The 27,136-nt window shown below is 44.9% G+C and overlaps 1 protein-coding gene across 1 annotated transcript in view; it reads left to right on the forward strand.

Moving 5' to 3' along the window:
- TBXAS1 (thromboxane A synthase 1) overlaps window positions 1-27,136 on the forward strand; it is a 353,481-nt gene that overhangs the window by 177,166 nt on the left and 149,179 nt on the right. The window contains exon 5 of the mRNA XM_074983822.1: window positions 13,361-13,477. Coding sequence (XP_074839923.1) covers window positions 13,361-13,477 — 117 coding nt within the window. The remainder of the gene's footprint in view (window positions 1-13,360; window positions 13,478-27,136) is intronic.

Consider the following 27,136-nt stretch of genomic DNA (forward strand, 5'->3'; position numbering starts at 1 on the left):
CTGGCAGGATCCCAGAGGCCGGGACTTTGGGTAGGCAGATCGGCAGTGGGCCCAGCCCCTGGACACAAGGAAGCTGATTGCAAATGTCTGGGGAGGTTGCAGCAACCTCTGCACCTCTATTTCCCACGCAGTGGAGCTGAGTGTAAAGAATTTGTAGAGAGATCTTACAAAATTGTGTGATGGGGCAACAAAAAGGCAAATGTAATTCGATGCTGATACATGCAAAGTAATGCACAATGGAAACCATAATCCTAGCTATATGTACAAAATGATGGGATTTAACTTAGCTATTACCATTCAGGAAAGTGATCTTGGCATCATTATGAATAGTTCTCTGAAAACATCTGTTCCGTGTGCAGAGGCAGTCAAAAAAGCTAAGCATATTCAGAACCATTAGGAAAGGGTAATAAGACAGAATATCATAATGCCTCTATATAAATCCATGACGTGCCCACATCTTGAATGCAGGTTCTATCTTCAAAAATGGGCATTCTCTGATCCAGCAACAGCCTTCATCTGACACGACCAGGGATGTTTCTGGACCAGAGAGCTGGGCAGGAGGACAAGCCTCACATAGACGCAGCTGGAGCCAGCTTCACCCAGCAGTTCTGCAGGGCCAAAGAGGGGGCTGGGGCCACAAGCAACTGAGCTGGGCCAGGCCAGAGCCAGCTACATGGGGCAGGAGCTGCATCTCTGGCAGCCTTGCTGGGCTGGAGCTGGAACTGGTGTCCCCCAGCAGCCCTAGCAGAATGGGTAGGACCCCCAGCAGCAGCCTAGGCCAGGGTGCCCACAAAGTACCAGATAGTGAACAACCTAGTGGGGAATGGGGGAGAGGGTTTGGTGGGTTGGGTGCCAGTGACAGGAAACATCCTCTGGTCTTGTAAATTCTCTTATCCATGACTGGACAGATCCCAACCCTGCTGGACCAAGAAAGAGCAACCTGTCCTTTCTGCAGTTCTGGTTGCCCCATTTCAAAAAAGTCATATTAGACTTGGAAAAGGTATAGAGAAAGTCATTGTTGTTCCCTAGAGATATGGAGCTGCTTCCATAGAAGGAGAGATTAAAAGCCTGAGACTGTGCAGTTTGGAGAAGAGACGACTGAGTAAGGATAAGACGGAGGTCTAAAAAATTATTAATGGTGTGAAGAAAGTGAATAAGGAAATATTATTGACCACTTCTCAGAATACATAACCTGGGCTCATGCAATTGCATTAATTAGGCAGCAGCTGAGAACAAACAAAAGGGAGTATTTCACACTATGCATAATCAACCTGTGGAACTCATTGCTAGGAGATGTGAAAGACAAAATTGTAACTTGGTTCAAAAAGAATTAGATGAATTAATGGAGGATATATTCCTCAATAGCTATCAGTGAAGATGGCCACATGCATAACAGCATGCTCCGGATAGCCCTAAACATCTGACTGTTGGAACTGGACACAAGTGGATGGGGTGCATGCATTCCTTCTGAAGCATCTGGCCCTGGACATTTTTGAAAGATAGGCTACTGAACTAGATGGCCCATAGTTCTGAGCCATTATGGCCATTCTTATGTTCTTATGCATACACTTTCATGTTTTACATCATAGCCTGTATTTTTAACTTGACTGAAGGCAAAAATATACAGTCAAGCTTCTTTCACAGGATTTACAGCCCGATTTTGCTGTGCAGTGTGATTTGGATACGTTGTATAAGATGCAAATAAATGCGGAAATGAAAACTGCTACTATAAGGCAAATGGTATAGGTTTTCAAGGGATAGAATAGACTATTTTCTTAAAACAAGGTCTTGGAGTTTTCCTTTATGTATAAGAGTATCTATGTGATCACAAAACTTCGTGGAATAGCAGTCTGGGGACTTGAAATAGTCAATGAATATAAGACTGTGAATCTAACATTGCTAGTGGTCATGTTGCTATAAGCGCTTGTAGGGAATTTTCTGTTGAAATGATTTTCTGACAGAAAATGCAGTTTCTGCAAAACCAATTTGTCCCTGGGAAAATTTAGATTTTCTTTAAAAAAAATCAATTCTTCTGTTGTGAGAAGCAAAATGAAATATTTTGTTTAAGGTCAGTTTGTCTTGAATCAGAGTATTTAGTTTCGTTGAACTGACTTAAAACATTTTAGTTTCAAATAAGTTCAATAAAACATTAAAATGAGCTTCTTTATCAGCACTTTGCCTTTTGAAAGTTGTAGTATGGGCTACCATCCTTTCCTATTGTCTTAGGAAAATATTTGCTATTTTTCCTAGGCACTATTTAGAAAAGCTACACATACACAAATCCATGGGTCTGGATTTAATGCACCCAAGGGTACTGAGGGAATTGGCAAATGTCATTGCAGAGCCTTTGGCCATTATCTTTGAAAATTCATGGAGATCAAGAGAGATCCTGGATGGTTGGAAAAAGGCAAATATAATATCCATCTTTAAAAAAGGAAACAAGGACAATCCAGGGAACTATAGACCAGTCAGCCTTACCTTAGTCCCTGAAAAAAATCATGGAGGGGATCCTCAAAGAATCCATTGTGAAGGACTTAGAAGAGGGGAAAGTGATCAGGAATACTCAGCATGGATTCACCAAGGGCAAATCATGCCTGATCAATCTGATCAGCTTCTATGATGTGGTAACTAGCTCTGTGGATACGGGGAAGGCGGTGAATGTGATATGCCTTGACTTTAGCAGAGCTTTAGGTACACTCTCTCACAATATTCTTGCCTGCAAGTTAAGGAAGTGTGGATTGGATAAATGGACTGTAAGGTGAATAGAAAGCTGGCAAGATGATGGGGCCCAACGGGTAGTGATCAGTGGCTGTATGTATGGTTGGCAGTCAGTTTAAAGTGGAGTGCCCTAAGGGTGGGTTCTAGGGTCAATATTTGTTCAATATACTCATTAACAACCTGAATGAGGGAATGGATTGTACCCTGAGCAGATGACATTAAGCTAGGGGGACAGGTAGATACAATAGAGGGTAGGGATAGGGTCCAGAGTGACCTAGACAAATTGGAGGATTGGGTGAAAAGAAATCTGGTGAGGTTCAACAGGGACAAGTGCAGAGTTCTGCACTTGGGACAGAAGAATCTCAAGCATTGTTACAGGCTGGGGACCAACTGGCTACGTAGCAGTGCAGTAGAAAAGGACCTGGGGATTACGATGGATGAGAGGCTGGATATGAGTCAACAGAGCCTGTAGCCAAGAAGGCTAACAGCTTATTGGGGTATATTAGGAGAAGCATTTCCGGCAGAGCTGGAGAAGTTATTATTCCCCTCTCTTCGGCACTGGTGAGACCACATGTGGAGTATTGCATCCAGTTCTGAACCCCCCAGTATAGAACAATGTGAATGCATTGGAGAGGGTCCAGCAGAGAGCAAAGAACATGACTGGGGAGACGGAGCACATGACCTGCAAGGACAGGATGAGGGATTTGGGTTTAGTTTGTAGACGAGAAGAGGGAGGGGCAATTTGATAGCAGCCTTCAACTTCCTGAAGCGGGGGCTCTAAAGAGGATAGAGAGAGGCTGTTTTCAGTAGTGGCAGATGGCAGAACAAGGAGCAATGGTCTCAAGTTACGAGCAGGGTGTATAGGTTGGATATTAGGAAAAAAACTATTTCACCAGCAGAGTAGTGAAAAACTGGAATGCATTGCCTAGAGAGGTGGTGGAATTGCCATCCCTAGAGGTTTTAAAGTCTGTGCTTGACAAAGTCCTGTTTGGGATGATTTAGTTAGGGGTGAACCTGCTTTGGGCAGAGAGCTGGACTCAATGGCCGTGTCTACACTAGCCAAAAACTTCAAAATTGCCACGCAGATGGCCATTTTGAAGTTTACTAATGAAGCACTGAAATACAATATTCAGCGCCTCATTAGCATGCGGGCGGCCACGGCACTTTGAAATTGACGCGGCTTGTCCAGATGGGGTTCCTTTTCGAAAGGATCCCGGCTACTTCGAAGTCCCCTTATTCCTATCTGCTCATAGGAATAAGGGGACTTCGAAGTAGCCGGGGTCCTTTCAAAAAGGAGCCCCATCTGGATGAACTGTGTGGTGGCAAGCCGCATCAATTTTGAAGTGCCGTGGCCGCCCGCATGCTAATGAGGCGCTGAATATGTATTTCAGCACCTCATTAGTAAACTTCAAAATGGCCATGTGCATGGCCATTTCAAAGTTTTTGGCTAGTGTAGACGTAGCCAGTGACATCCTGAGGTCCCTTCAAGCCCTAGGATTCTATGATTCTACAATTTTATGATTCAATTGGCTAAGCTCCTTAGAAAACTGTGTCTCCCATAATGCAATAAGGATTTCCTTCTAACCAAACACTGCATGATGGATCATGGGAATGATATGATAAAACTGTGTTATTATGGGAAGTATACTCCAGCTTGGGAACCTGACCCATCAGAGAAAATGGGAATATTAGGATCCCAAACTACAGGTCCCATAAAGCAAGGGACCACAATGGAAAAATACATTTGAATGTTGAAATACAATTATTGGGAACTTAAATCCTTTCCAGTTGGTAGTGGCCTGGACATTTTTAGCAGAGAAGTGAAACCAGGTATGGAGATTTTTACCCCTACTGAAAGAGTAGAGGAGGAAAGTATGAAATATCCACCACTGTACTATACCCCTTCTTTTCATCTCCAGAGTTTAGTGTTGTTGAAAGGGTGTGAATTAAAGACTCCGTCTTGTCAGGGCTATGTACACTGTATCTCACTGAATTTGTTTGGGAGTTACTATACACTTAACACTTCTGAAAACCTAATAAGTTTTTAAGGTCCCCACATATGAATTTAGGTTAAGATACTCATTTTTTTAAAAAAAAAAATCTTGGTCCTTGTTTCTAATTTGCTGTTTATGCAGATTGTTTTCTGTTTGCATTTCAACAAATTTAGACATTTTAAGCTAGACTGACCTGTTTATAATTTTATTTTATGTCACGTATTTTCAGAGCATAGTTTCTGAGCAAGGGTTTAAATCTAAAATTCAACTGAAAGTCTCAAAAATTAAAAATCTTGAAATTATCTGTTATCAAAAATTTGTTTGATACAAAAATCTATATTTCGCATCTTATCAACTTTTCAATCTCCCTTTAAATTAGTTAAATCCAGGAATCACAGTAACAGGAAATAATCACAGTATTACTGATGTGTAGCAAGCATTTGTTAAAGTTTCCTTTAACGAGGATAGTCTTTCTGCTCTGCATTGTTTATAATGTTATAAAATATGGAGGGCAGTTTTGCTTTATGTATTAAAGTTATATTATGCGCCAATTACCCTATACACATATATTTACAATTTAAAACACATGACTAAATCTCAGTTGTCACAAACATCGAGAACCATTTGTCTTTCCTTCTTCCACACCACATAAAGGAAATCTTCATCTCCTAAGCCATCCCATAGGAAAAGCAAGCATAAATAGATAAGCTTTTAACAGCTTTATGACCGTAACCAACACTGGGCAGTACAACGGTGTCAGCTGAAAACGAGTTTTAAACATTGGCAGAAGCTGAGCATGGTGGTATCCAGCTTCTGTTGCAGCAACTAACAGTGCTGACATGTTGCAAAGGAAGAGAAACGCTTTGCTTGAATGACCTGGCAGAACTTGGGCAGCTGGAGAGTGTTGTTCTTGGAATGATGTTTATTTGGAGCACACAAACCAAATTATCAGCCAATAATTGTCTCTCCTGTCTGTTTTATGCCCCAGCTCTGTAAAACAGAAAGTGATTTCAAATTAATGTTCACAAAAGGTGTGAGCTTTATCCTGATCTACTTACTCCAGTCTAAGTATGTGGCGTCATTGCTGATGTACACCATTCTGAGTCAAGCCCACATGAGGCCATGTGTTTATTTTAGTGTTTATGGACGGTGATACTTGTTTCATAGCAGTGTCTTGATTTGGTTTCTGTTGACAAAACCATGACTTAAGAAAATGTTTGTGGTGACAAGAACAGATGTTTCCAGGCGGCTTGCCATAGGGGAAAAAAAAAAAGCCCACCCTAACTAAATAATCTATTGTTTACCTGTAAGCTGGTGTTGGCTGTTCCATTTTGCCGATGAGGAATGATGACTAGTAGCTATTAATGCGTTGTTTAAAATCCTGACTTGACAAGATGGGAATAAGCTTATAACTTCCTCTTTGGGTACTACAGTCTGTACTGGAGACTGGAATGCAATTGCCATAATCACCCCAACAAGCCTTACTTGGTAACATTTTTCCAAGTTGTTTAAAGTTTGTCTACACTGCAACTAAACACATGTAGCTGGCCCATATCCGCTGACTTAAGCTTTGGCTGTGGGGGCTGTAAAATTGTGGTGTACACATTTAGCTTTGTCCTAGAGCCCAGATTGTGGGACCCTCCCTCTCTCACAAGGTCCCAATGCTTGGGCTCCAGTGCGGGCCCAGACATCTACACCACAGTGTTCTAGTGCTGTAGCCTGAGTCCAGTGAGCCCGAGTCAGCAGACATGGCTGTGGATATATAATTGCAGTGTAGACATGACCTCTATGACCAGGCTGGAAACCTGAAAGCAAGTAGAAGAGATAATCATTCATTGAACAACTGGTCAGTATTTGTGAATGTTGGTGGTTTGCATGTCAGCTAGGAAACATAAGTAGCAGCACATGAAACAATCGAGTGACAAAGGCTTGTTGGAGTTGGCAGCTGGGGTGGAATCTGTGAATTACAGCCATAAGAAAACCTCTAATTCACAGATCATTTTTGGTCAGAGAAATTCTCCAGCCTCATTTACACCAGCAAGCTTAGGAAAATGTATTCCTGGTTGCTCACCCCTCAGACCCATCAGCAATTAGATTATTTTTGGCGGGGTGGGGAGAGGGGGAATGTTTGATGAAATCAACCCATGTTATGTTTTAATGGGCAAGAGGGATTGGCCTAGTCACTTCTATTTCAAGAAAGGGGAAGGAAATAAATTGCTTGATGGCCTGGCAGAACTTGGGCAGCTGGAGAGTTGTTGTTTTTGGAAAGTAAATAGGCAAGAAAGCTGTTTATTTTGGGCAAGAATGTGAAAGAAATAACTGGAAACAAGGAAGCTTGTAATTAGGTTGTTTTATGGACAAAATACTTCTCCCTACCACAGCAGAATATAGGAGCAGAGTTGAAAGAGTGGAACGGCTGATGGGGGTTGGGACTTTGCACTAATGCCGTGGCTGTGATTCTCAGGAAGGGAATTGGCCTCCCAAGTTCTGTTTCAAATCTCAAAAATCCTAATTTCTCATGAAAGGAATGGTATAGAGCTTACAGAGATGTGCTGACAATGTCCTGCTGTCTCAGCGAGAACCTGTTTGTGCCTTCGGTGAGAAGCCAGAAGTACTGACTGAAGAATGAGTCTAAAGGCAGCATATTCTGAAAAGCAGTTTCTGACACTGAGGTACTACTCTGCTGAGTCCGAAGCCATGACATAAACGCTCCATGCACATAAGGCACTTGGGTTGGTGAAAATCACAAAATGCTGGGAATGTAGGGAGATAATATGCTTTGTTAACAGTTAAGGGGACAGGTTACAAACCAGTACATTTAAATATCTTTAATAGTGTGTTGCTATCCCACTTAGCCAAGAGTCAGAGGGAGAACAACACATGGATATGTATCAGAGAGATAGCCATAGATATGGTGATCTGTCAGCTTTTTTTAAATATGGAAGCGGTGCACTAATTTGTGGATGTTGTACCACTGCCCTCTACTGGACAAAATATTGTCAAATTGCTTTACCTACATGTTGGTTCCCCCTGTTGGCTGAGCTAATGGAGCTGCCCTTTGCATTAAGTGGGACAAGCAGGTCTTAACGGGCAACTTCAAATAGGCCTTTAGCGTGGTTCATGTTTCTGAAAGGAGTATAGCGAGCTCCTCTTTGTCAGAGCGTGCGCCTTCAGATTATCCTCCTTTAAATCTCTCTTAAGACGCGCTTCTTCAAACAATGCTACAAAACCTAGTCAAGTATCAGAGAGGTAGCCATGTTAGTCTGTATCCACAAAAACAACAAGAAGTCCTGTTGCACTTTATAGACTAGCAGATTATTCAGAGCATTAGCTTTCGTGGGCAAAGACCCACTTCTTCAGATGCATGTGAGATACATGTCATGTATCTGACGAAGTCAGTCTTTGCCCACGAAAGCTAATGCTCCGAATAATCTGTTAGTCTGTAGCTGCCACAAAACCTAATCATACACCTGCCATCCAGAGACAGAAACACAACCTAGAATCAAGGTGAGAGTGAGCAGCAGCTGTGAGTACCTGGATGCTGCTTGCTCTTCTTCCCATTCCCCTGACTATCAGAGAGACGGGACAGATTGTTTGAATTACCCCTCTGCTTCCTTCCCTCACATGCAAGGAGTGAGAGGCGTGTAGGCAAGAAGCGTACTGCCCCTTTGCTTCCTGATGGGGGAATGGGAAGAAGAGCAAGTAACATACTGGTATGCAGGGCTGCTGCCCACTGCCCTCCCAAAATGGCACCTTTGTCTAGCGTATTACTGCCAGAAATGGTTTGACTACTCAGAGAAAGGAAGTAGAGAACAGTTGTTGAATCTTTAGGTTGTAAAAGATGCGGTGTTAGTCTGATTGCATTTGACTTGTGTGCAAAAAAACAAAAAACAAAACAAAAAGCAAAAAAACAAAAAAACCGCCAGAGTGTTAAAGCAGCTTTGTCTAATAATTGGTAGCGATTTTTATATGATCAAAAATTCTCAGTTGTAGCTTTTCCTATTTCCATTCTGTGAGAGAAGACGCTTCATCCTTCACCACGATGCTTCAGGCTCATTGTCATACCAAACTCATTTTCATCCTTGCTATGTGAAGCTGTGGCACAGGTTATGCAATTAGCAGGAAAGTGTTTTCAGGAATGATAAGGAAAACTTGACAAATGAAGCACTCTCTGGGGTCTCAGTTCAGCTACTGCTTCACTAAACAGAGCATGCTTTAGTACCCAATTTAAAGACAGTGTCAAATAATTTAAGCCCAAAATTTGACCTTCCTTACTCAAAGCACCTCTCTCTATATATGATTTTAACAAAATAACAAAACTGTGTTAAAGGAGCATCATTAAGTTTAAAAAGTCAAGTGCTCACATTTTGGAAATACCAGCATTAAGCTTGCTTGGGTAACCTACCCTTGGGCATTATGATATAGTCTTTAATTACATGATCATGTACCATTTTGCCCGCAAAACCCCTTCCTCATTCAGTGCACAGGATGGATGGAGTCATTCAAAAAGCAGCAATTCAATGTTTTCTCTTATGCTTGTTGTTCAGTGTGTGGCCCCAGGCCTTATTTACTGCACACTATGCTAGCCATGCTCTGAAGAGAGAATTATAATTTCCTCGTGGGTTTTCTATGGCACTCATCACTATTGTATCTGAGCACTTTAAAATATTAATTTATTTGTCTGCACAAAACCCTGTGAGGTAAGGGGGTGATATCATCCCCATTGCAGCTGGGCACCTCCGGCACAGAGGGATTAAACTGAAAAATGTCCACTAATTTGGGGTACCCTATCTGAGAGAATGAGAACCTGACTTTTTGCAGAATGGTTGGCTTTATATAGCACTGTATATGTTTGGAGTATGGATCCCATTGACTTCAGTTTGCCTCTGTGAGTGCTCAGCACTTCTGGAAATCAGACACCAAGAAAGCGAGAAACACAATTAGTGACAATGCATGAAAAGTTTGAGTTAAATTAGGGTTTCCATATTTGATCTTTCAAAAAAGAGGACATCCCCATGAGAGAGCGTCTCTGTACCAGCATCTACCAAATCATGTTGTATTAATGTACTATGCATACTGTAACACATTAATACAATGTGAATTGGTAGGTACTGATACAGATACACTCCCTCTCAGGGGTATTCTTTTTTTTTTTTTATGGTAACCGTAATTTACAGGACTTGCCTAACATCACGAAGTTACTCTGTGGCACTGGTGGGCATACAATCTAGATCTCCCTGGGAAATTAAGCAGCCTTAACCAAGAGGCCAGCCTTTCTCTTCCTGCAGTCTCTTGCTTCTTTCACGATGCATGCTTGAATTTCAGCAGCAAATGAATTAGGCATTCTGCAGCCAAGTTGCTTTCACTAGACAACCTTATTTCACCCCCAGAGTGGGTCCACCCTGTCTACTGAATGAGGAAGGGATCTTGTGGAAAAAAGTCTGTGTGCTCATATTGTTAAGACTATGGCATAATGCATACACACAAGGAGGCTGGATTAAGGTTGTAAGTCAAACTAAATTTTGACATTTCCTAAATTCTGAATATTTGTCTTTGCAACCTTAATCATATTCATTTAATCTTGTGTGTGTGTGTGTGTGTGAGAGAGAGAGAGAGAGAGATTTCCTAGGTTTAAAAAGAACCCAAACAAACTGAAAAACCAGAAATTTAATTGCGTGGCATGTCGGCACCCACATGGGTCATCAGCAGGGTTGGAAATTTTAGATCCACTACACAGATCTTGGCCACTTGGGAGTAACTGAGCTCAATGGTAGGCTGTCTGTCCTCCTCTGTGTTGATTGGCGGTAGAGGTGGGACATGAGAGATGTACATTGCCAGTGGGTTTCACAGATATTTGCTGACAGCCGAGGAAGGGTGAAGCACAGGAATCTTGGGTCCCATTACAGGCTCCATGGGGAAAGTGTTCTTTAGTCAGCACAGACCCTTCCGCCTCTTTCCTTCCAAGGTTTTCTCCTTATGTCCCAGTCTGGCTGTGTCTACACTGCAAAAATAACTTCAAAGTTGCTTACTTGGACATTAAACTTTGAAGTAGGGCACTACTCCATTCCCGGGAATGGAGTAAGGACTTCGAAGTTGGCTCCCTACTTTGAAATTAACTTTGAAGTTAGTTCCTAGTGTAGACACACCCTCTGTCTCCTCACTGCCCTGGTTCTTTTTCTCATTCCCATTCTCCTTGTCTACTCAGTTACACTGGGCATTTGATAGTGGCTGGAGGCCCTATGCTGATAGAAGCCTTGGAGTCAGTATAATGCTTTCAGAGGTACTTTACCATCAGTCCTCACTACAATTTAAGAAAAGATTCAGCAAGAATTCCTCCTCTACCTGACTTTCCATCTTCTCAGACTGGGCCAAATCCCCACCTTACCTAGTAATTACATCTGCTTCCTTATGGGGTACTAAGCACAACTAGCATCATTTGTTCTGTCCTTTCTTTCGCCCCCATCCTGCACGTGTGTATAAGGGAGTACAAGGAGCTCCCAGAGGTGTCTGCTATTGCGTAGGAATGGAATATGCCTAGTACACAAATGGGAAGGACATGCAAGTGTGGGATCAACATAGGGTTGGTTTGTGGTGGATCTGAAGCAAAAGGAGAGGCATGAGGTGGGAAGTTCATGATTTGCTAAATCCTTGAAGAAAGAAATTTTATTTTCAGGGCTCATGAAACTTCAAGGACCCTTATGAACTTTGAAGAAGGTTCTGCTTTAAATTGGCCTCCCACAGAGATTAGAAACTATAAAAATAAAGAATTACTTTAAAGGTAATTTGAGGGGATCTGTCAAATCTTCCTCAGTATTGACTATGTACAGAATGCCCTCTACTGCCACATGAAAATGATGGTCTACATATCCATTTTTTTTTTTTTTGTCTTACAATGTCCATGCTCACTTGGATTGCAACCTCTCCTTTTGATGCAGTGTCCCACTATGCATTCTTTTTCTAGCAATCAACCCACTGCTGCTCAGAACGGTCTTTGCTGGATTAGTGCCATTAGTTCCCGATGTTTTGTTTTGTGTTGTTACTGAATATTTTCAAAGCATGGCTGTAGACATTTTGCAGGATGAAATACACTTACATATTTCACAGGACTATGCAGTGTAACAAGCTTCTTGCAAAACAGCCCATCCATAATCTAAACAATCAACTCACTTTATTCCACCTTGGCTAGCACTACTTTTGTAGCAGGCGGGTAGTAGCCATGTTAGTCTGAAGTTCTGTGGCACCTTATCGACTAATAGAGTTGTTGGAGGATAAGCTTTTGTGGGCAAAGACCCATGTTGTCAGATGCCTGCGTGCATGTGTTTCTTGAGTAGGATTCTACAGCTGATACGCTGTTCCAAGCTTAGTGGTTGTTGCATGTCATCTTGATGCAAATGATCATGACTGAAGTGTGGATGGACACTGTGGGGGCCTAACAAAAGGCAAAGGACAATTTTAAACTAATATTATGTTTAACTAGCAAGGGTTTCTTACTCACAAGGAATTCCCAGTGTGAGATACCAAATAAGTAGGGTTTTGTGTGATGTACAGACAAGGAGTCGGTCATTAATAAATATTTATTGTATTTATATACTTCACAAGTCCTTAATCAGATTTAACAAACTGACATATCATAGTCTGGCTTAGAAACACATTTTGAAATGGGAAGGATTGTGACAATTCCTTTCGCTTGTCTCCTTTACATGGACAGACTCCGGGAAACTGGGATTCATTGAAAACTTAAAGAAGAACATCAAATAGAACTAGAGGTGTCTGAAAAAGTAATTGCTACACTAGGGCAGGACTTGTAGCAGAACAAGCTGAAGAAGGAATACGAGTATCTAGTGATTTCCCCCAGCTTCTCCTGTATTTTAATGTAATATGTTAGGGCCACATTCTAATACTCCTCCCTAGTTTTGACTGGCTGTGGACTTCAGTGGGATGATTTGTGAAGTGAGAGACTGTTCATTCTGTATCAGCAGGGTACAGGTTGCATCTCCCTTGGCTGGCATGGTTGGGACCTGACAGGTCCCGGACAAGAGGAGAGGTCCAGGGCTTCTGCCCACAGACAAACCTGCACTCCCAGGGCTCCGTCCCCTCCCTGGGGACTCCAGCCCCAGTCCAGGCTCTCTGGGGCTGCCATTGGATTCCAGCACCTGCCCTCCCCCTGGTTTCTGCAGGACAGACAGGGGACTCTGGCTCTGTCCCAGACCCCACAAGGCAGGCTGATGGTGGGTGGGTGGTTCCTGCTGCCATCCCATGCTGCTGTGGGGCACGTGGGGATTCCAGATCCCAGCTCCGCTGTTGTGGGGCAGGAGGGGACCCTGACTCCGCTGCTGCAGGACAGACAGGGCTCCTGCACTGCCAAAGGGTTGGGGAGGAGGGGCTCTGCTCCCAGCCCCACTGCTGGGTGCCAGGCAGGGCTCCTGCACTGGCCCTGACCCCAGCCCAGTACTCTCTTGTTCTGGGATGTCCATGGTCCTGCTGGTACTTGGATGCTGCTGGATGAGAGAGTACTGGATTTGAGTGGTACAACCTCTGTCAGAATCTGGCCATTGTAATTTTTTATTGTTGGGGGGGCAGGTGGGGGAACTAAAATGGTTCTAGTTCCATATGTTTTTAACTCTCATCTGCACTTTATTTTGATTCAGACATCAAGCTTGGCTACCAAGCCAATAGTAGACAGCATTCTCTGTCTGAGGGATCAGAGGTGGAAAGAGGTGCGGAGCAGGCTGACCCCAGCTTTCAGTGGTGCAAAAATGGAAGAGGTAAGATGCAATAAGTGCCACTGCTTTATTATAAAGGAGCTGATGTTTTGTCTTCTGAAAGCATTTTCCTTGTATGCTTCATTTCAGGGATATTTAAAGGACTGTCAATGGCCAAGTCATTGTCAAACTGTTCAGGCCCCGTTATTGTGTTTGTATCGACACAATGTGGGCCAGAGCCTCAGCTAGTGTAAACCAGCATAGCTCTATTGATTTTAGAAGAGCTGTGCTGTTCTGTATTAGATGGATATTGGGCCTTATAACTTTCTCCAGTAAGAAATCAACTTGCTCACAAAAATATAGTAGATGTAATAAATAAATAAACTTTTGAAAATAAGCTGCTCTGATTGACAAAAGTACAGACAAGGTTAATGCTCTCCACCAATCATAGCACCGTTTTTCAGTATTTGCAAATTAGCAGCTCTCACTTTATTGTGTGAATCTTTTTCACACCCCCCACCTATTATGTTTTAATTCTGGGATGTAATAGAAATAGGTCACTGGAATAGAATGTAGTTGCAAGATATATACCACTGACTGGAAATAAGTATTTCAGCATTGACCTGCTGCTTATTTTCTTTTAAGTTTTTCAGCATTTATCTACTAGTAGGAGACCGTTATCCTGTAACAAAGTTGTATTCCATTGATATTGTATCTCTTAATTAAATGCCAAGTAATGATTTATTAAATTCTACTTTAAAACAAATCTTTCTTATTGCATTTATGCTGAAAAGGAAACACTTTCCTCACTCGGGTGCCTGGTTCTTGGTTGTAAAATTTTCCACTGGGCAGACGCTTGTGTAATTTTGACATGTTGCTGTTGAAATCCACAGTAACATCTAAATGTGTCTGGCTTCTTTAGCTTTATAGACAGCAGTTGCTTAGCAACACCAGCTGTCACCTCCTTATTATGGTAAATTCTAATTGGCCATAAGCCTGGCAGGGACTGTTGATTAATCAGAACTGACAATATCATTGGTTATGCATCTAGACACTGACTGTGCCACTGGCTTGATAGCAAATTTCATAGATGGGTATTTTTAAATATTCAAATGATTATTCAGTAAAGCTGTGGCTGAAAAGGAGAGTTTTTTGCATTTCTTTAGCTAAAATTAATCTCCCTTACTGCCCGTCATCAGCTCACAGCAGTTTAGGGCTTCAGGTTCTTGCCATTGAAACTAATGAAAGATTAAACGAATCACCACCTGGTTTGTACAGAGCATCCCCTGCTGGCAAAAGTCAGACATGCTTTGGAGTGGGGGGAAAGATTCTTTTGACAGTGTACTTTGTGGTGATGACACGTGTAAGTATTTGCAGAATTAATTTTTTAATGCGGGAGGAGAGGCATCTAAACTGTTACATCTCATTCTGCTTCGCAGTGAAGTAACACCAATAAGGGACATTAAAATTAGAGGGCTTAATGTGTAACAAGAAGCTCATGTGCACATCCTACAACCAGGTGTCCTGATTTTATAAGAACAGTTCTGATATTTGGGACTTTGTTTTAAAAAGGTGCCTATTCCCCCCTATCCCTCCACCCTATTTTATACTTGCTGCCTGGTCAACCTAGCCTGCTATCTTGTTTCCTGTCCCAAACTGTGTGTGGCTGCTGAGGCTGCTAACATGCTCTTATTTACTAAAAAAAGGAGAGTTTTTCTCCTCTGTTGTACAAGATGAGGAGGGGAATGTTCCGGTCTAAACAAGCAAGGAAGAGCTCTGTGTGTGTGTGTGTGTGTGTGTGTGTGTGTGTGTAAAATACCCCACTTCCCTTTTGCTGAGAAATATTGTCTTCAGTTTAGGGGATCCCCACAAGTAACCTAAATCAGTTGTTGAGTTGCTTCAGCAGTATCATTCAACATCTATTCTCTTTCTGTCTGCTGCTGTGCTTGCATTTTTTCTAGCAGAAAATGATATATCTAGGCACAGTGGTTTCCTGGCGGTGGACTGGGGGGTGCGCGGGGATGTTAGTTATTGCACATGATTCTGTGTGAAATTAAATAACCTCTTTGAATGTATATGCACCTCATCCTTGAATATCATTTTAAATCAAAAGTGTTTTTTTTGTCCTGGAATTTGAGTGTAACATGATTTAAGTCCTCATTCACACAGGCTTCTCACCACTGCTTAATTTAGCAGCCATACTAAAATTTCTCAAAGGAAATCAATACTCATTATTGGTATCCATCTCCCCTTTTCTTAAGCCTCCCATCTTTAGTCCTTCCTACAGAGCCTCTAAAGTACTCCAGTGATCGAAAGACTAGCTTTTTGTATTGGCCATATTACAGAAAGGTCTAGAGCTCAAAGTTTTTCTTAAGTAATTAATCCTATTAGTGTTTCCATTATAAAATCAGTTTTTCAAGCCATTACAAATCATCTGTTTTTGGTGTAAAATTTGGCATTTTAGGGCTCATCTACACTAGCCTCCTTCTTTGAAGGGGGCCTGGAAATGACACAGACCAGGGAATATCAATGAGGTGATGCCATACATATGCAGCACCTCATTAGCATAATGGCAGCTGCACGAATTTCGAAGCTGCTGACTTCAAAGTGCTGACAGGAAGTCTAGATGTGGGCACTTTGAAATATGCACCCAGATTTGAAATTCCCTTACTCCCAATTCATTTTTTCAAAGTTGGGGGTGTATTTCAAAGCTCCCACGTCTAGATTGCCTGCCAGCACTTTGAAGTTAGCAGCTTTGAAATTTGTGCAGCTACCATTATGTTAATGAGCCGCTGCATATGCAAGGCATCTCCTCATTGATATTCCGTGGTCTGTGTCATTCCATGACCCCTTTCAAGAAGGGGGCTAGTGTAGACACGGCCTAAGAATCTGGGTGAATAGCTTGTATTTTTTTTCCTCCTGCTCTTTTTTTCATTTCTACCAAGTTCAGCCCAAGTCTTACAGGTCGGAGTTCATAGGCCTCTGTTGCTTCAGGAGGACATTGCATTCGAATGGAGTTTGAACCATATCATCATCACGTTACAATGCTTCACCTGCAATCCTGTTGCAGGAGTGGGAGAGGCAGAAAATGGCAAGCTGCCTTCTGAATACTTCTGCTTCCCAGGAGCCTGCCCACCCCCTCTCACAGAGCACTGGGGCCTTCAGCATAGGACTACCAAGCAGTAAGAAAATCCATCCCTTTCACAGTTTTTTTTCTGGAGAGCTTGCATTGCCACATCCCATAGTGTTCCTCTATGCCCTGTGCCAGTGGGCTGTTCCATAACGTTTACAGGGACTGTGAAACTCCTCAGTGGGTGCTGGGAGTTCCACGTTGGCAGTGTAGGTTACAGTTCTATTCTGACTAAACCATTGTCCACCTGGATGCTGGATAATTGGGAGACTGAGACCTGCAATTGGAAAATATTCCAGTAAATTTGTTTGCTGAAGACAATTGGCACCGCTGCCAGATACATTACAGCATTACATTACAAGTGGGGAACCTCTTTCAGGTCATGGGCTTCTGACCCATAGACAAATCAGTTGGGAGCTACAGAAATGAGAAGAAGAAGGAGAAAAGAAGAAGAAGAAGAAGAAGAAGAAGAAGAAGAAACACCTCACTAATGTGGTCCCCGACTGTATGAGGGTCAGGGTGGGTGTGAGGATGCAGTATGAGGCTGGGAATTGGGGTGTCGGTGCAGGAGGGAGTGTGCAGGAGTGGGCTTGGAGGTGGGGGACCTGGGTGGGAGGGGGTCCAGGAGAAGGCCGGGGGTGTGGATCTAGGTTAGAGGAAGGGTGCAAGAGGATTTGGGGTGGGGGGCAGGAACGGACTGTGGGTAGGGGGTCTGGGCAGTAGGGAGACACAGGAGGGTTTAGGCTGTGGGGTCTGGGAAGCAGGGGCAGAAGCAGGGTGTGGGTGGGGAGTCCAGGCAGGAGGGGGGTGCAGGAGGAGAGTGTGGGGTTTGCATGGAAGGGGTGGAGGGTTTAGGGTGTGAGGTCTGGGAGGGAGGTGTGGGGGTGGAAGTGGAGGTCTGGATGGGAGGGGGCACAAGAGCTGTCTAGGGGTCTGTGGCCTGGGCAACAGGTGTGCAGTTACCTTTGCAGCCCCCCTGGAAACACATGGCTCTGCACCCTCTCCCCACTGCTCCCAGGCACCTCCTTCCACTGCTCTGATTGACTGTAAGCCTCCAGGACGGCTGCCCAGGCTGCTGCTGTTCCTCACAGCTGGGAGAAGAGCCACGACTGGCAGTAGAGCCTGGAGTCCCCAGCCTCTGGCCCCCAGCAGAGTCCATGGTCTGGACACAGACTGTGGCTTGCCTGATCCAGCCCATGGGACTCGGAGCTCCACACCCTCCACGCTGCCACAGGCTGGATTCTAGGAAGGGGAGCCCAGAGCCTCAGGATCGGGATTCAGACAAGCCATGGGCTGGATTTGGACCATGGGCCAGGAGTTCCTCACCACTGCATTACACACACACATCTCAAGAACTGAGTCTTGGAACCCTAGTCCTCCAGTTTTAAACACACTGACCTCTTCTACTTGAGCTATCTCTTCAGAGCTGGTAGCAACAGTAGGTTCTTCATCTGTGGGTTAGTCACTGGGGGGCCATATCACATTCAGAAAGCTAGTACTTTATGGTGGGGGCAGTTTTTCAGTGTCTGGGTGGGAGCCTCAGGCTGACAGGTCTATAAGGCCCTCACCTCAACTAGTTTTCCCACAAAGCAGGAATGTGGTGTGGCTGAGACCTGAGGAATTTCACTGGACTCTGTTGTATTCTGAAAAGTTATCCAGAGGCAGACACCAAATGTGGAAAATTTCAAAGAAGCCGAGGGTAGTTAATAGTTAGATGACCCAGCTTATGCTGCCTGTTATTAGAAGAATTGCTATTCTCATGTGTTTCAAAAATTTTATGCATGTTCCACAATTCGTTTACCCTGAGTCTCCTAACGAAAGTTGAACCCTATCTGAACATTGTCTGTACAAAGTTCCAAGTTCTGTTTTTTCTCCTTTTTCTTTTTTTAATGAACACAAAAAAGCTAGTAGCACAGCTCGCTCCCACTGGAGGAGATTGGAGGAGATTTTAATGCTTAATAATGTGAGGTATCCAGGTATCATAATGATAAGTGCAGTATAAAGATTGACTCTGTAGGCCTTGATCTTGCAAGGGATCTGTTGCAGGGAGCTCTGCATGCAAGTGGTGCCTCAGTGGAGATGCTAGCAAATCTGATTGCAGGGTAAGCCATATATTATTCAATGTTTTTGGGCAGGGTACACATCTTCCTTGGCTAGTGAAGAGTGATAATGGCCCAGGATTTACACCTCTGGATGCTGCTAAAGTTGGAGCAATAAACAATCAGTCTAGGAAATGCAGCACAAAACTGGGAGTCAGGAGACCTGGGGTCTCTTCCCAGCTCTGCTAGCGTATTCCTGCATAACCCTGAGTGAGGCACTTGAGTGTTTTGTGCCTCAATCTCCTCTTCTGTAAAATGGGAACGATAATACCTGCTTCACAAGGCTGTTGTAAGACTTGTTTCATTAGCGATGCCAGGCATGTGCTTTGAGGTCCTTGGATAAAAGATATGTTAGAAGTATAATTGCTACCACTGGGATGCTTTTAAAGGTCTCTCCAGGCGTGATATAATGAAGCTAGGAAAGATGTTAAGGTGTTTGTACATGCCATAGTGATCTTAGTGCTCCATTTGGCATTTCTTATAAAACTAAGGAATGCACTTCCAATGATCCTGCCATTCCGGACCCCATGTCAGACTTGATAAATAATTCTGCTTTCTTTTACCACCAGCATGAGCAGAATCCTATTGATTTTTATTTATTCTGATTGTGCTGCTGTGCTCTTGCCATTTCGTATCAGTATACCTGCAGTCCTCTCCACCACTGCCACCCATTAAAACTAAAGGTTAAAGTGCAACAGTGCAGAGTATTGCTCTTAACAATCTGGGAAACAGAGCTTGTGTTAATGCAGATTTTCTGCATGAAGCGGGTTGCCGCAAAGCAGAACATGCGGTGATGTGCAGTGATGGGTTTTTTTAAAGAAAAACAACCTCTTGTACCCGTTTCAGACATTTGGATCTAGCGGATTCAACTAAAAAGAAGGGCCTGACAGTGGCAGCTGTGGGGCAGAATTCTGGGTGTAGCTATGTAACCTCCTTGGGCTCTCCATGAGTCAAAGATGTTTTGAAAGTACACCTCAGTCTGTGCCACGGTCGCTGGGCTTTTCAGCCAAATGTTTTAGGACTCCTTACTGAAATATGCCTGTATGAGTTATGCCACTTGGGGAGAAGGAGCAGTTGCCATGCATGCAGGTTCTTTATCAGGAAAAGCTATTTCACTAAGCTAACAACAGTGAATCGCAGACAACTGAGATGAAGGTAAGTTAAAAGAAGCATGAGGAATTTGGGGTGACAGCGTATATGAGTGAAAGAAGACAATTTGTAGGATGGGACTCTTGGTGTCCCTTTTGCCTCAGTGTTAGAGCCTGCACTGGAGTGGAATCGGTTAATAGCAAATGAAGAGATACTGTTTCGTTTTGGCTTCCTTAGTGCTTGAACGTGAGTGGTATGAGCCCCCTCCCCACAGATGATCTTTCTTCACTCTTATATAGTGTCACCCACAATTTCTCACACTTTTTTTCCCCTTGAGTCTTGTAAACTCCTGTTTTTTTCAGTCATCCGGACTGGTGAGGGCTCTTCAGCAGCCTGTTGACTTGCCACCAGGGTTGGGAGATGAAGTCCCCAGAGTGGGTTCTCCATTCTGGTCTTATCTACCTGCAGCTAGTGTTCCAAGCATCTCTTCTTCATGGGCTTGTAGTTCTTTTCTCCTTTTCCTCGCACAGGCCTTCTCTCTGGGATTTGATACAATGCCTTTCAGAATTATTTAAGGGGATTTTAGATCAGACCTCTAGGCCTCATGTGGTGCCAGTTGTTCCCACATTCGTCAAAAGCACCATTACCAGGGCAAGGATGCTTCCTAGCAAGTTAGATAAACTGTATGTTGAGAAATATATCTATAGGGCATAATTGCTGAGTTTAGGCTTGTGTGTCCACCTGCACACAACTGTACACAGTGTGTGTGTTTCTGTCTGTCATGCATTAAGGCCCCAATCCAGCAAAATACTTAAACACCAGTTTATGTGCTTGGCTAGAACAGGACATGAATAATGAGGATGAAAAGAGGTATTAACAGCTGTCTTACTGACTGAGCACAATTCATCCTGTGCACTGAATGAGGCAGGATGTCTGTCGAACAAATGGTATGTGATAATTTAATTAAACACTGTGTCATAATTCAAATGCACAATGAGGTAGAAATAAGGTTGCACAGGCCTTAATTCTGGCACTTCCAACTTTTGAATGCTCTGTTTTGCCACCTTAGTAACATTCTTCCAATGTAGTAATTTTGGCATAGTTTTTGTGTGCATCTGTGGTGTGCACATTGTGCCATCTAGCAACAGACTTTGTAGGCAAGCTGGTAACATCATTTATTAAGGGTGCCCAACATTTCCCATTTAAAGGCCCTGATTTCAGTCTCTTATAACCTTCCCCAGTCGTAACCATTCAGGATGAAATTTTGTATGGTGGGTGTTTCCCTCAGTTGAACTCTTTTGGAAAACTTCAGCATGATGGCTGCATTCTTCTTCTTCGAGCAGTGTCCCTCTGGGTGCTCCACTCTGGGTGTTGGTGCGTCCTCACACCAGTGCTCAGAGATTCTTCTGTAGCTGTGGTTTCCTGCATTGTGCATGCACAGTAGCATCTCCTCTTCCTGTCTGGCGTGCGCAGGGCATGGGCTCTTCAGTTCCTTCTAAACTGTCCTCGGCTGTAGACAGAGCGTTGTCCTCTTTGCAAATCAACAGAATTAGATAGCTGTTAATTAGTTGTTACCTAGTTTTTCCCTTACTCCAAGTTGTTCTTTCCTGCAGTTTTGTTTTTCTTTACTGTTAAAAAAAAATAGAACTAGTTAGTGCACTTAGTTTTATTTCTGCATCACTGCCTTGTTGGGCTCCCTGGGCTTTAAGTGGTGCAAGACTTGCAGGGAAGCCATGCCAGTCTCCAACGGCCGTGCTTCCTACATTAAGGGCTTGGGTGAGGGCCATCAGACTCAGTCGTACATGCATTATTCCATCCTTACCACAGGGACTTGGAAGGACCAAGCCAATAGACTTAAAACGTATCTCTATGAAAAGTCTCTCCAGCTGGTGGCCCTGGAGCAACTGCCCGCTAAAGACTTTGTGCCGAAGGCCAAAGGCACGGACTCTAGGCATCCCTTTCCCTTGGCCGGTACCTCTCCTGCAGTGGCAGATCTGTCCCTGGCATGCTCTGGGCCTGCAACGCCATCTTCACAGGCCGTGCCAGTGGAAAAATTTTCTGCAGCTTTGCTGGCACTGTCTTTGCTAACATGGCCAAAAAGAGTGCTGTTGGAGCCAAGCCTCAAACTCTCGGCACCCAGACGACGTCGACACTGTCAGCTCCGTTGGCTCCGACTGCACCGGCATTAGGGCACGGATGGTCTTTTGCAGCTATGACCCCGCCCTCTGCACTGGGCTCAGAGGGCATTGCTCTAGGTCACTGAATCTCTTGCATCAGCTGCAGGCTTTGACACTGAGGAAAACCCAGACCAAGACAATTCTTCATTCCTGTGTGGAGTTGGTCCCAGCACCAAGGCAGCACCAGACCACTGCCCAATTGGAACCCTCTGTACCATGGCACTCCACTGGGTCCAAGAGGAAAAAGGCCGGCTCTGGCACCAGGCCCAGTGCCACCTGACCCTTGGTACTGATCCTCTCCCATGCCCCTGACCTCTCTGTGCCTTTCTCAATGGTCTAGGTCATTGTGCACATGAAGAACTAGACTCCTCACCCCAGGGAGAGGTGGTTCTGACTGTTGAAGTGTTTCCCTCTCAGCACACAAGCCCGATGCACTCCATGTGGCAAGACATACCATCTACTATGGTGTATCTGCCCCTGCCTCCACTGTGGTTTACACACCATTGTTCCCACCACCATGACCCAGCACTGCAGTGGTCCTCGTAGCAGGTGCAGTCTTCCCACTCTTATGCCCACTCAGCACCATACAAGGTGTTGGGAGACCATCACCCATTGACAAGGCCATCGACTTTGGCACCTTATCAACCGTCCCAGTGTTCAGGCACTGAGAAGTCCCTTTCAGAAGCAAGACAGGGCTCTCCTCTGCATCCTCCCTCATCCTCACCTGAAGATGATGTGCTTTCAGTATCACCTACCCCCATGGACAATACCGGAGCCTTTTCCAATGAGCGGCCCAGGCCCCAGAGAAGGACTTGAAGGAGGTGCCCATCAAACAATACTGGATCCTTCACACTTTGCAGCCCTCCTCTTCCTCCAGCGTGGTTTTGCCAATGGTTGAAGACATAATGGATCTTGCCAATGTCATCTGGCAAACACCAGCCTTCATTTCCCCCTCAAACAGCAGGGCTGATAAAAAGTATTTGTGGCCTCCAACGGTGCTGAGTTTTTGTTCATGCACTCACACCCAACTTCGCTGGTAGTAGGTATGGTCTGGAATAGAACCAAATCTTTCCACTCAATCCTCCCCCAGAAGACAAATCTGGCAAAAAATGGACATAATGGGGTGTAAGGTGTACTTGTGTGACATGCTTCTGTTGAAGGCGGCCAACTATACATCCATGGTGGCCGATTACGACCACCAAAATTACTCCAAACTTTAAGAGCTGTCCTGGCCCTGCCAGAACACCAACACCAGGCTCTTGTGAGCATCATTCGAGAGGGGCATACCATCGCCAATATGGCTGTATAGTCTGCAGTGGACATCGTAGACACAGCAGGCTGGGTTACGGCATCTGCTGTAGTCACGTGATGTACATCCTGACTTCAGTCCTCGGGAGTCCCCAAAAAGCTACAACAGAAGGTGGAGGACCTTCCCTTTTACAGGCAGCGCCTCTTTGCCGAGAAGACTGACAAGGTCCTTCACTCCTTGAAGGATTTCTGTACCACATTGCGCATGCTTGGCATGTACACCCTTCTGGTCAAGCTGGTCTCCTTACCAATGGCTGCGGGAGCACTTCCAACAGCAGCAGCACTTGGAGCCCCACCAGAGACATAGACCCTAGCAGCAACAATCCAGCAGACAGCATCAACAAGAGCCCGCAGCGTCACATCTTCAGCCACCCAAACAAGAGTTTTGAGGGTGTGATGGAGAGTGTGAGAAATCATTTTGGTCTGGCAAACACACAACTTACAAACCAGTCCTTTCATCATCCCCTCTGCTCCTTTCTCCACCGCTCTGAAGGGCCATCACCACAGAAAAATGGGCCCTGGAAATGATGGCCTGGGGGTATTCCATCCCTTTCAACTCCACGCCCTCCATCCCTCCCCCCGCCCCCTGTCCCTCTTCAGGGACCCCTCAACCTTTCCACTTTGGGGCCATTGAACTGGTCCCCATGGAGTTTTGGTGCAGGGGTTTTACTCCACCTACTTTCTGACTCAGAAAAAAATGGAGGATGGAGACCTATTCTAGATCTCAGGAGGCTCAACAAGTACATCCTCTACTGACACTGCAGGATCGTGACCCTCACTACCATTATCCCGGCCTGGGACAGAAATGACTGGGTCTCAGCTCTCAACCTCCAAGATGCTTATTTTCACATCACCATCCATCTTGTGCACAGTGGGGCCCTGCCATTACCAGTACTGGGTCCTTCAGTTTGGCTTCTTCACCAAGCCCAGGATATTCTCCAAAACTCTGGCAGTGGTGGCTGCCCACTTGCAGTGAGAAAGGGTCATTATCTTCCCCTACCTGGACAATTGCCTTCAGAAAGACACATAATTTACTGAAGCCCAGCACATGGTGCACCTCACCATGGACCTCTTACTCAGTCTCAGCTTCCACATAAACTATGAGAAGTCCATGCTCCAACCCACACAGTCTCTGGAGTTCATAGGAGTGCACATAAACACTGCCACCACCACTGCCGCACTGCCTGTCCAGTGGTTTCAGTCCCTATGAAACCTAATTCAGGTGGCACACTTATCACCCACCATTACAGTGCATGCCTGCCTGACACTGCTGGGACACACGGCTGCCACCACCTAAGTCGTCAAGCTGGCTAGACTTTGCATGCACTGCCTCCAGTTGTGGCTGGACTCTTGCTATATCATAGACAGGGACCCACTCTCCAAGACTGTGGCATTCCGCCACATATTCTTGCCTCACTCCAGTGGTGGACATGTCCTGGCAATGTTCTCGCCAGCGTGCCCTTTCACCAACCACCACCATCCATTATGCTTGCTAAGGATGCTTCCCTTCTGGGTCGGGAGGCCCATCTGGGTTCCTGCACAGGGCAGGACATGTGGTTGTTCAACAAACAGGTGCGCCACATCAGCCTCCTGGAGCTCTGAGCACTTTGTTATGCAAGCAAGCACTTCTAATGGTTCCTGGCATGCAGGTTGGTCAACATCTTTACCAAGAATACCACCTTCATATATTACATCAACTGCAAACAGGGAGTCCAGTCCCCATCCCTGGGTTCAGAGGTCATAAAGCTGTGGACATGGTGCATTTGGGATAAGGTCGTCCCCCAGCCCTTGCCACATATCTTCCTGGAGTACTGAGCATGATGGTGGATGCCCTCAGCTGTTCGTTCATTAAGCATTGTGAATGGGAAATCAATACAACTATCCTCAACTGTGTGTTTCGCCTCTGGAACCAGCCTTACATAGACCTGTTCGCAACCTGAATCAACAGGAAATGCCACCAATACTGCTCCAAGGTAGGCCTCGGCAAGCACTCCCTCAGGGACGCCTTTGCCATCAATGGTATGTGTCCCTCCTTTATGTGTTCCCTCCCATTCCCCTGATCCACAAACTGCTGATCACAGTCAGGCATGACTGGGCCTGCCTCATCCTGGTAGCCCCAGGATGGCCCAGACAAACTTGGTACCCTTTCTTCTTTCAGATGTCAGTCATGGCTCCTTATTCCTTTCCTCCTCCCAATGACCTTCTGTCTTGAGACTTTGGTCACACGCTTCACCCCAATGCCCTCAAGCTGTGCCTTTGCACATGGCTTCTTCATGGCCCCAAAATGCCTAAACTACCTACTCTGGAGTGGGTAAAGAAAATTCTTGTCAACAGACAGGAGTCTATGCGCAAATTCTACCTCTACAAGTGGTGGCAATTTTCTCTCTGGATGGACGCGTATCATCCTATGCCTCCTCACACCTCGCCCCTTCCTGTCCTCTTGGACTATCTACTCCACCTGCATGAGTCGGGCTTAAGCATTAGCACTATCCGAGTGCATGCTGCAGCGTTGACAGCATTCCACCAGAAGGAGGATAGATTCTAGTTGCTCGCACATCCTATTACCAAGTGTTTTTTGATGGGTCTCCACAATACCTTCCCCTTCATTTTTTCCCAGATCCCCATTTGGGACCTAAACCACGTACTTCATTGCCTTATGAAACCAACTTTTGAACCCCTGGCTATGTGTTCCTGGCTTCATCTGTCAATGAAAATCTTGTTTTCAGTGGCCATTATGTCAGCTAGGAGGGCTGGGGAACTTTCTGCCCTTATAACCAAGCCCTGCTACACTGTCTTTACCAAGGATAGAGTCACCCTTTGACCTCATCCCAGGTTTCTTCCTAAGGTTCCTTCTCCATGCTACATCAATGAACCTATCCACTTTCTGGTGTTTTCCCCAAAGCCTCACTCCAACCTTACACATGCGGCATGGCACACCTTGAATGTCCACTGGGCATTGGCCTTCTATATTGACTGCACAAAGCCTTGGTGTAAATCTCCAAGGTGCTTCCTATCTTTTGTGGAGTGGTCTAATGGCTTGCCTGTTTCATCTCAATGGCTCTCCAAGTGGATTTCCACCTGTCTTCGCACCTGTTAAATGATTCACCATAGGGAGCTGCCAGGAGCTCTCACTGCCCACTCAACCCAGGCTGTGTCCTCTACCACCACCTTTCTCAAAAACATGCTTCTTACGGACATTTGCGAGGGGCAGATTTTGCACATGGACTTCCAGTAACACGTTTACTTGGCACTCTGCTCTTTCCTCTTTGATTGCTTCCTCCATCCAAGTGGGTCAAGCAGTATTGTCCACTGTGGTAGCTACCAAGCTCCAAACCCACCTCCGTTATTTGACTACTGCTTTATAGTCACCCAGAGTGGAGCACCCACGGGGACACTACTCGAAGAAGAAGTGGAAGCTACTCACTCTGTGCAGTAACGATTGTTCTTCATGATGTGTGTTCTCATGGGTTCTCCACTTTCCTCCCTCCTTCCCCTGCTTTGGGGGATCCTGCTCTAATAGTCAGATAGAGAAGGAGCAGAGGAGCCCACACCATACATGCACCAAATACCATGAGGAGGCGCTACTGCGCATGTGTGGTGCAGGAAACCATGGCTATAGAAGAACCGCTGAGTGCTGGCATGAGGATACACCAACACCCAGAGTGGAGCACCCATTGGGGCACATAGCTGAAAGAACAAAGTGTACAAAGTGAGTAACTACTGAGTAATTACTGTGCAAAGTGAGTAACTTACTCTTTTAAGATTGAGGTGGGGGGGACCGTAGGTGTTTTTTCCCCACATTAAAAGTTCTGGCAACATATTTTGAGACCGTCTGGTGCCTCCATGCTTTGAAGCAAGGCTAGAAATTTAAAAAGGAGCTGCCTTTGTTTCAGAGATATGCCCTTTTCTGTCCCTGTGA

Source organism: Carettochelys insculpta, chromosome 1 (genome assembly GCF_033958435.1).
Source record: "Carettochelys insculpta isolate YL-2023 chromosome 1, ASM3395843v1, whole genome shotgun sequence".
Lineage (NCBI taxonomy): Eukaryota > Metazoa > Chordata > Testudines > Carettochelyidae > Carettochelys > Carettochelys insculpta.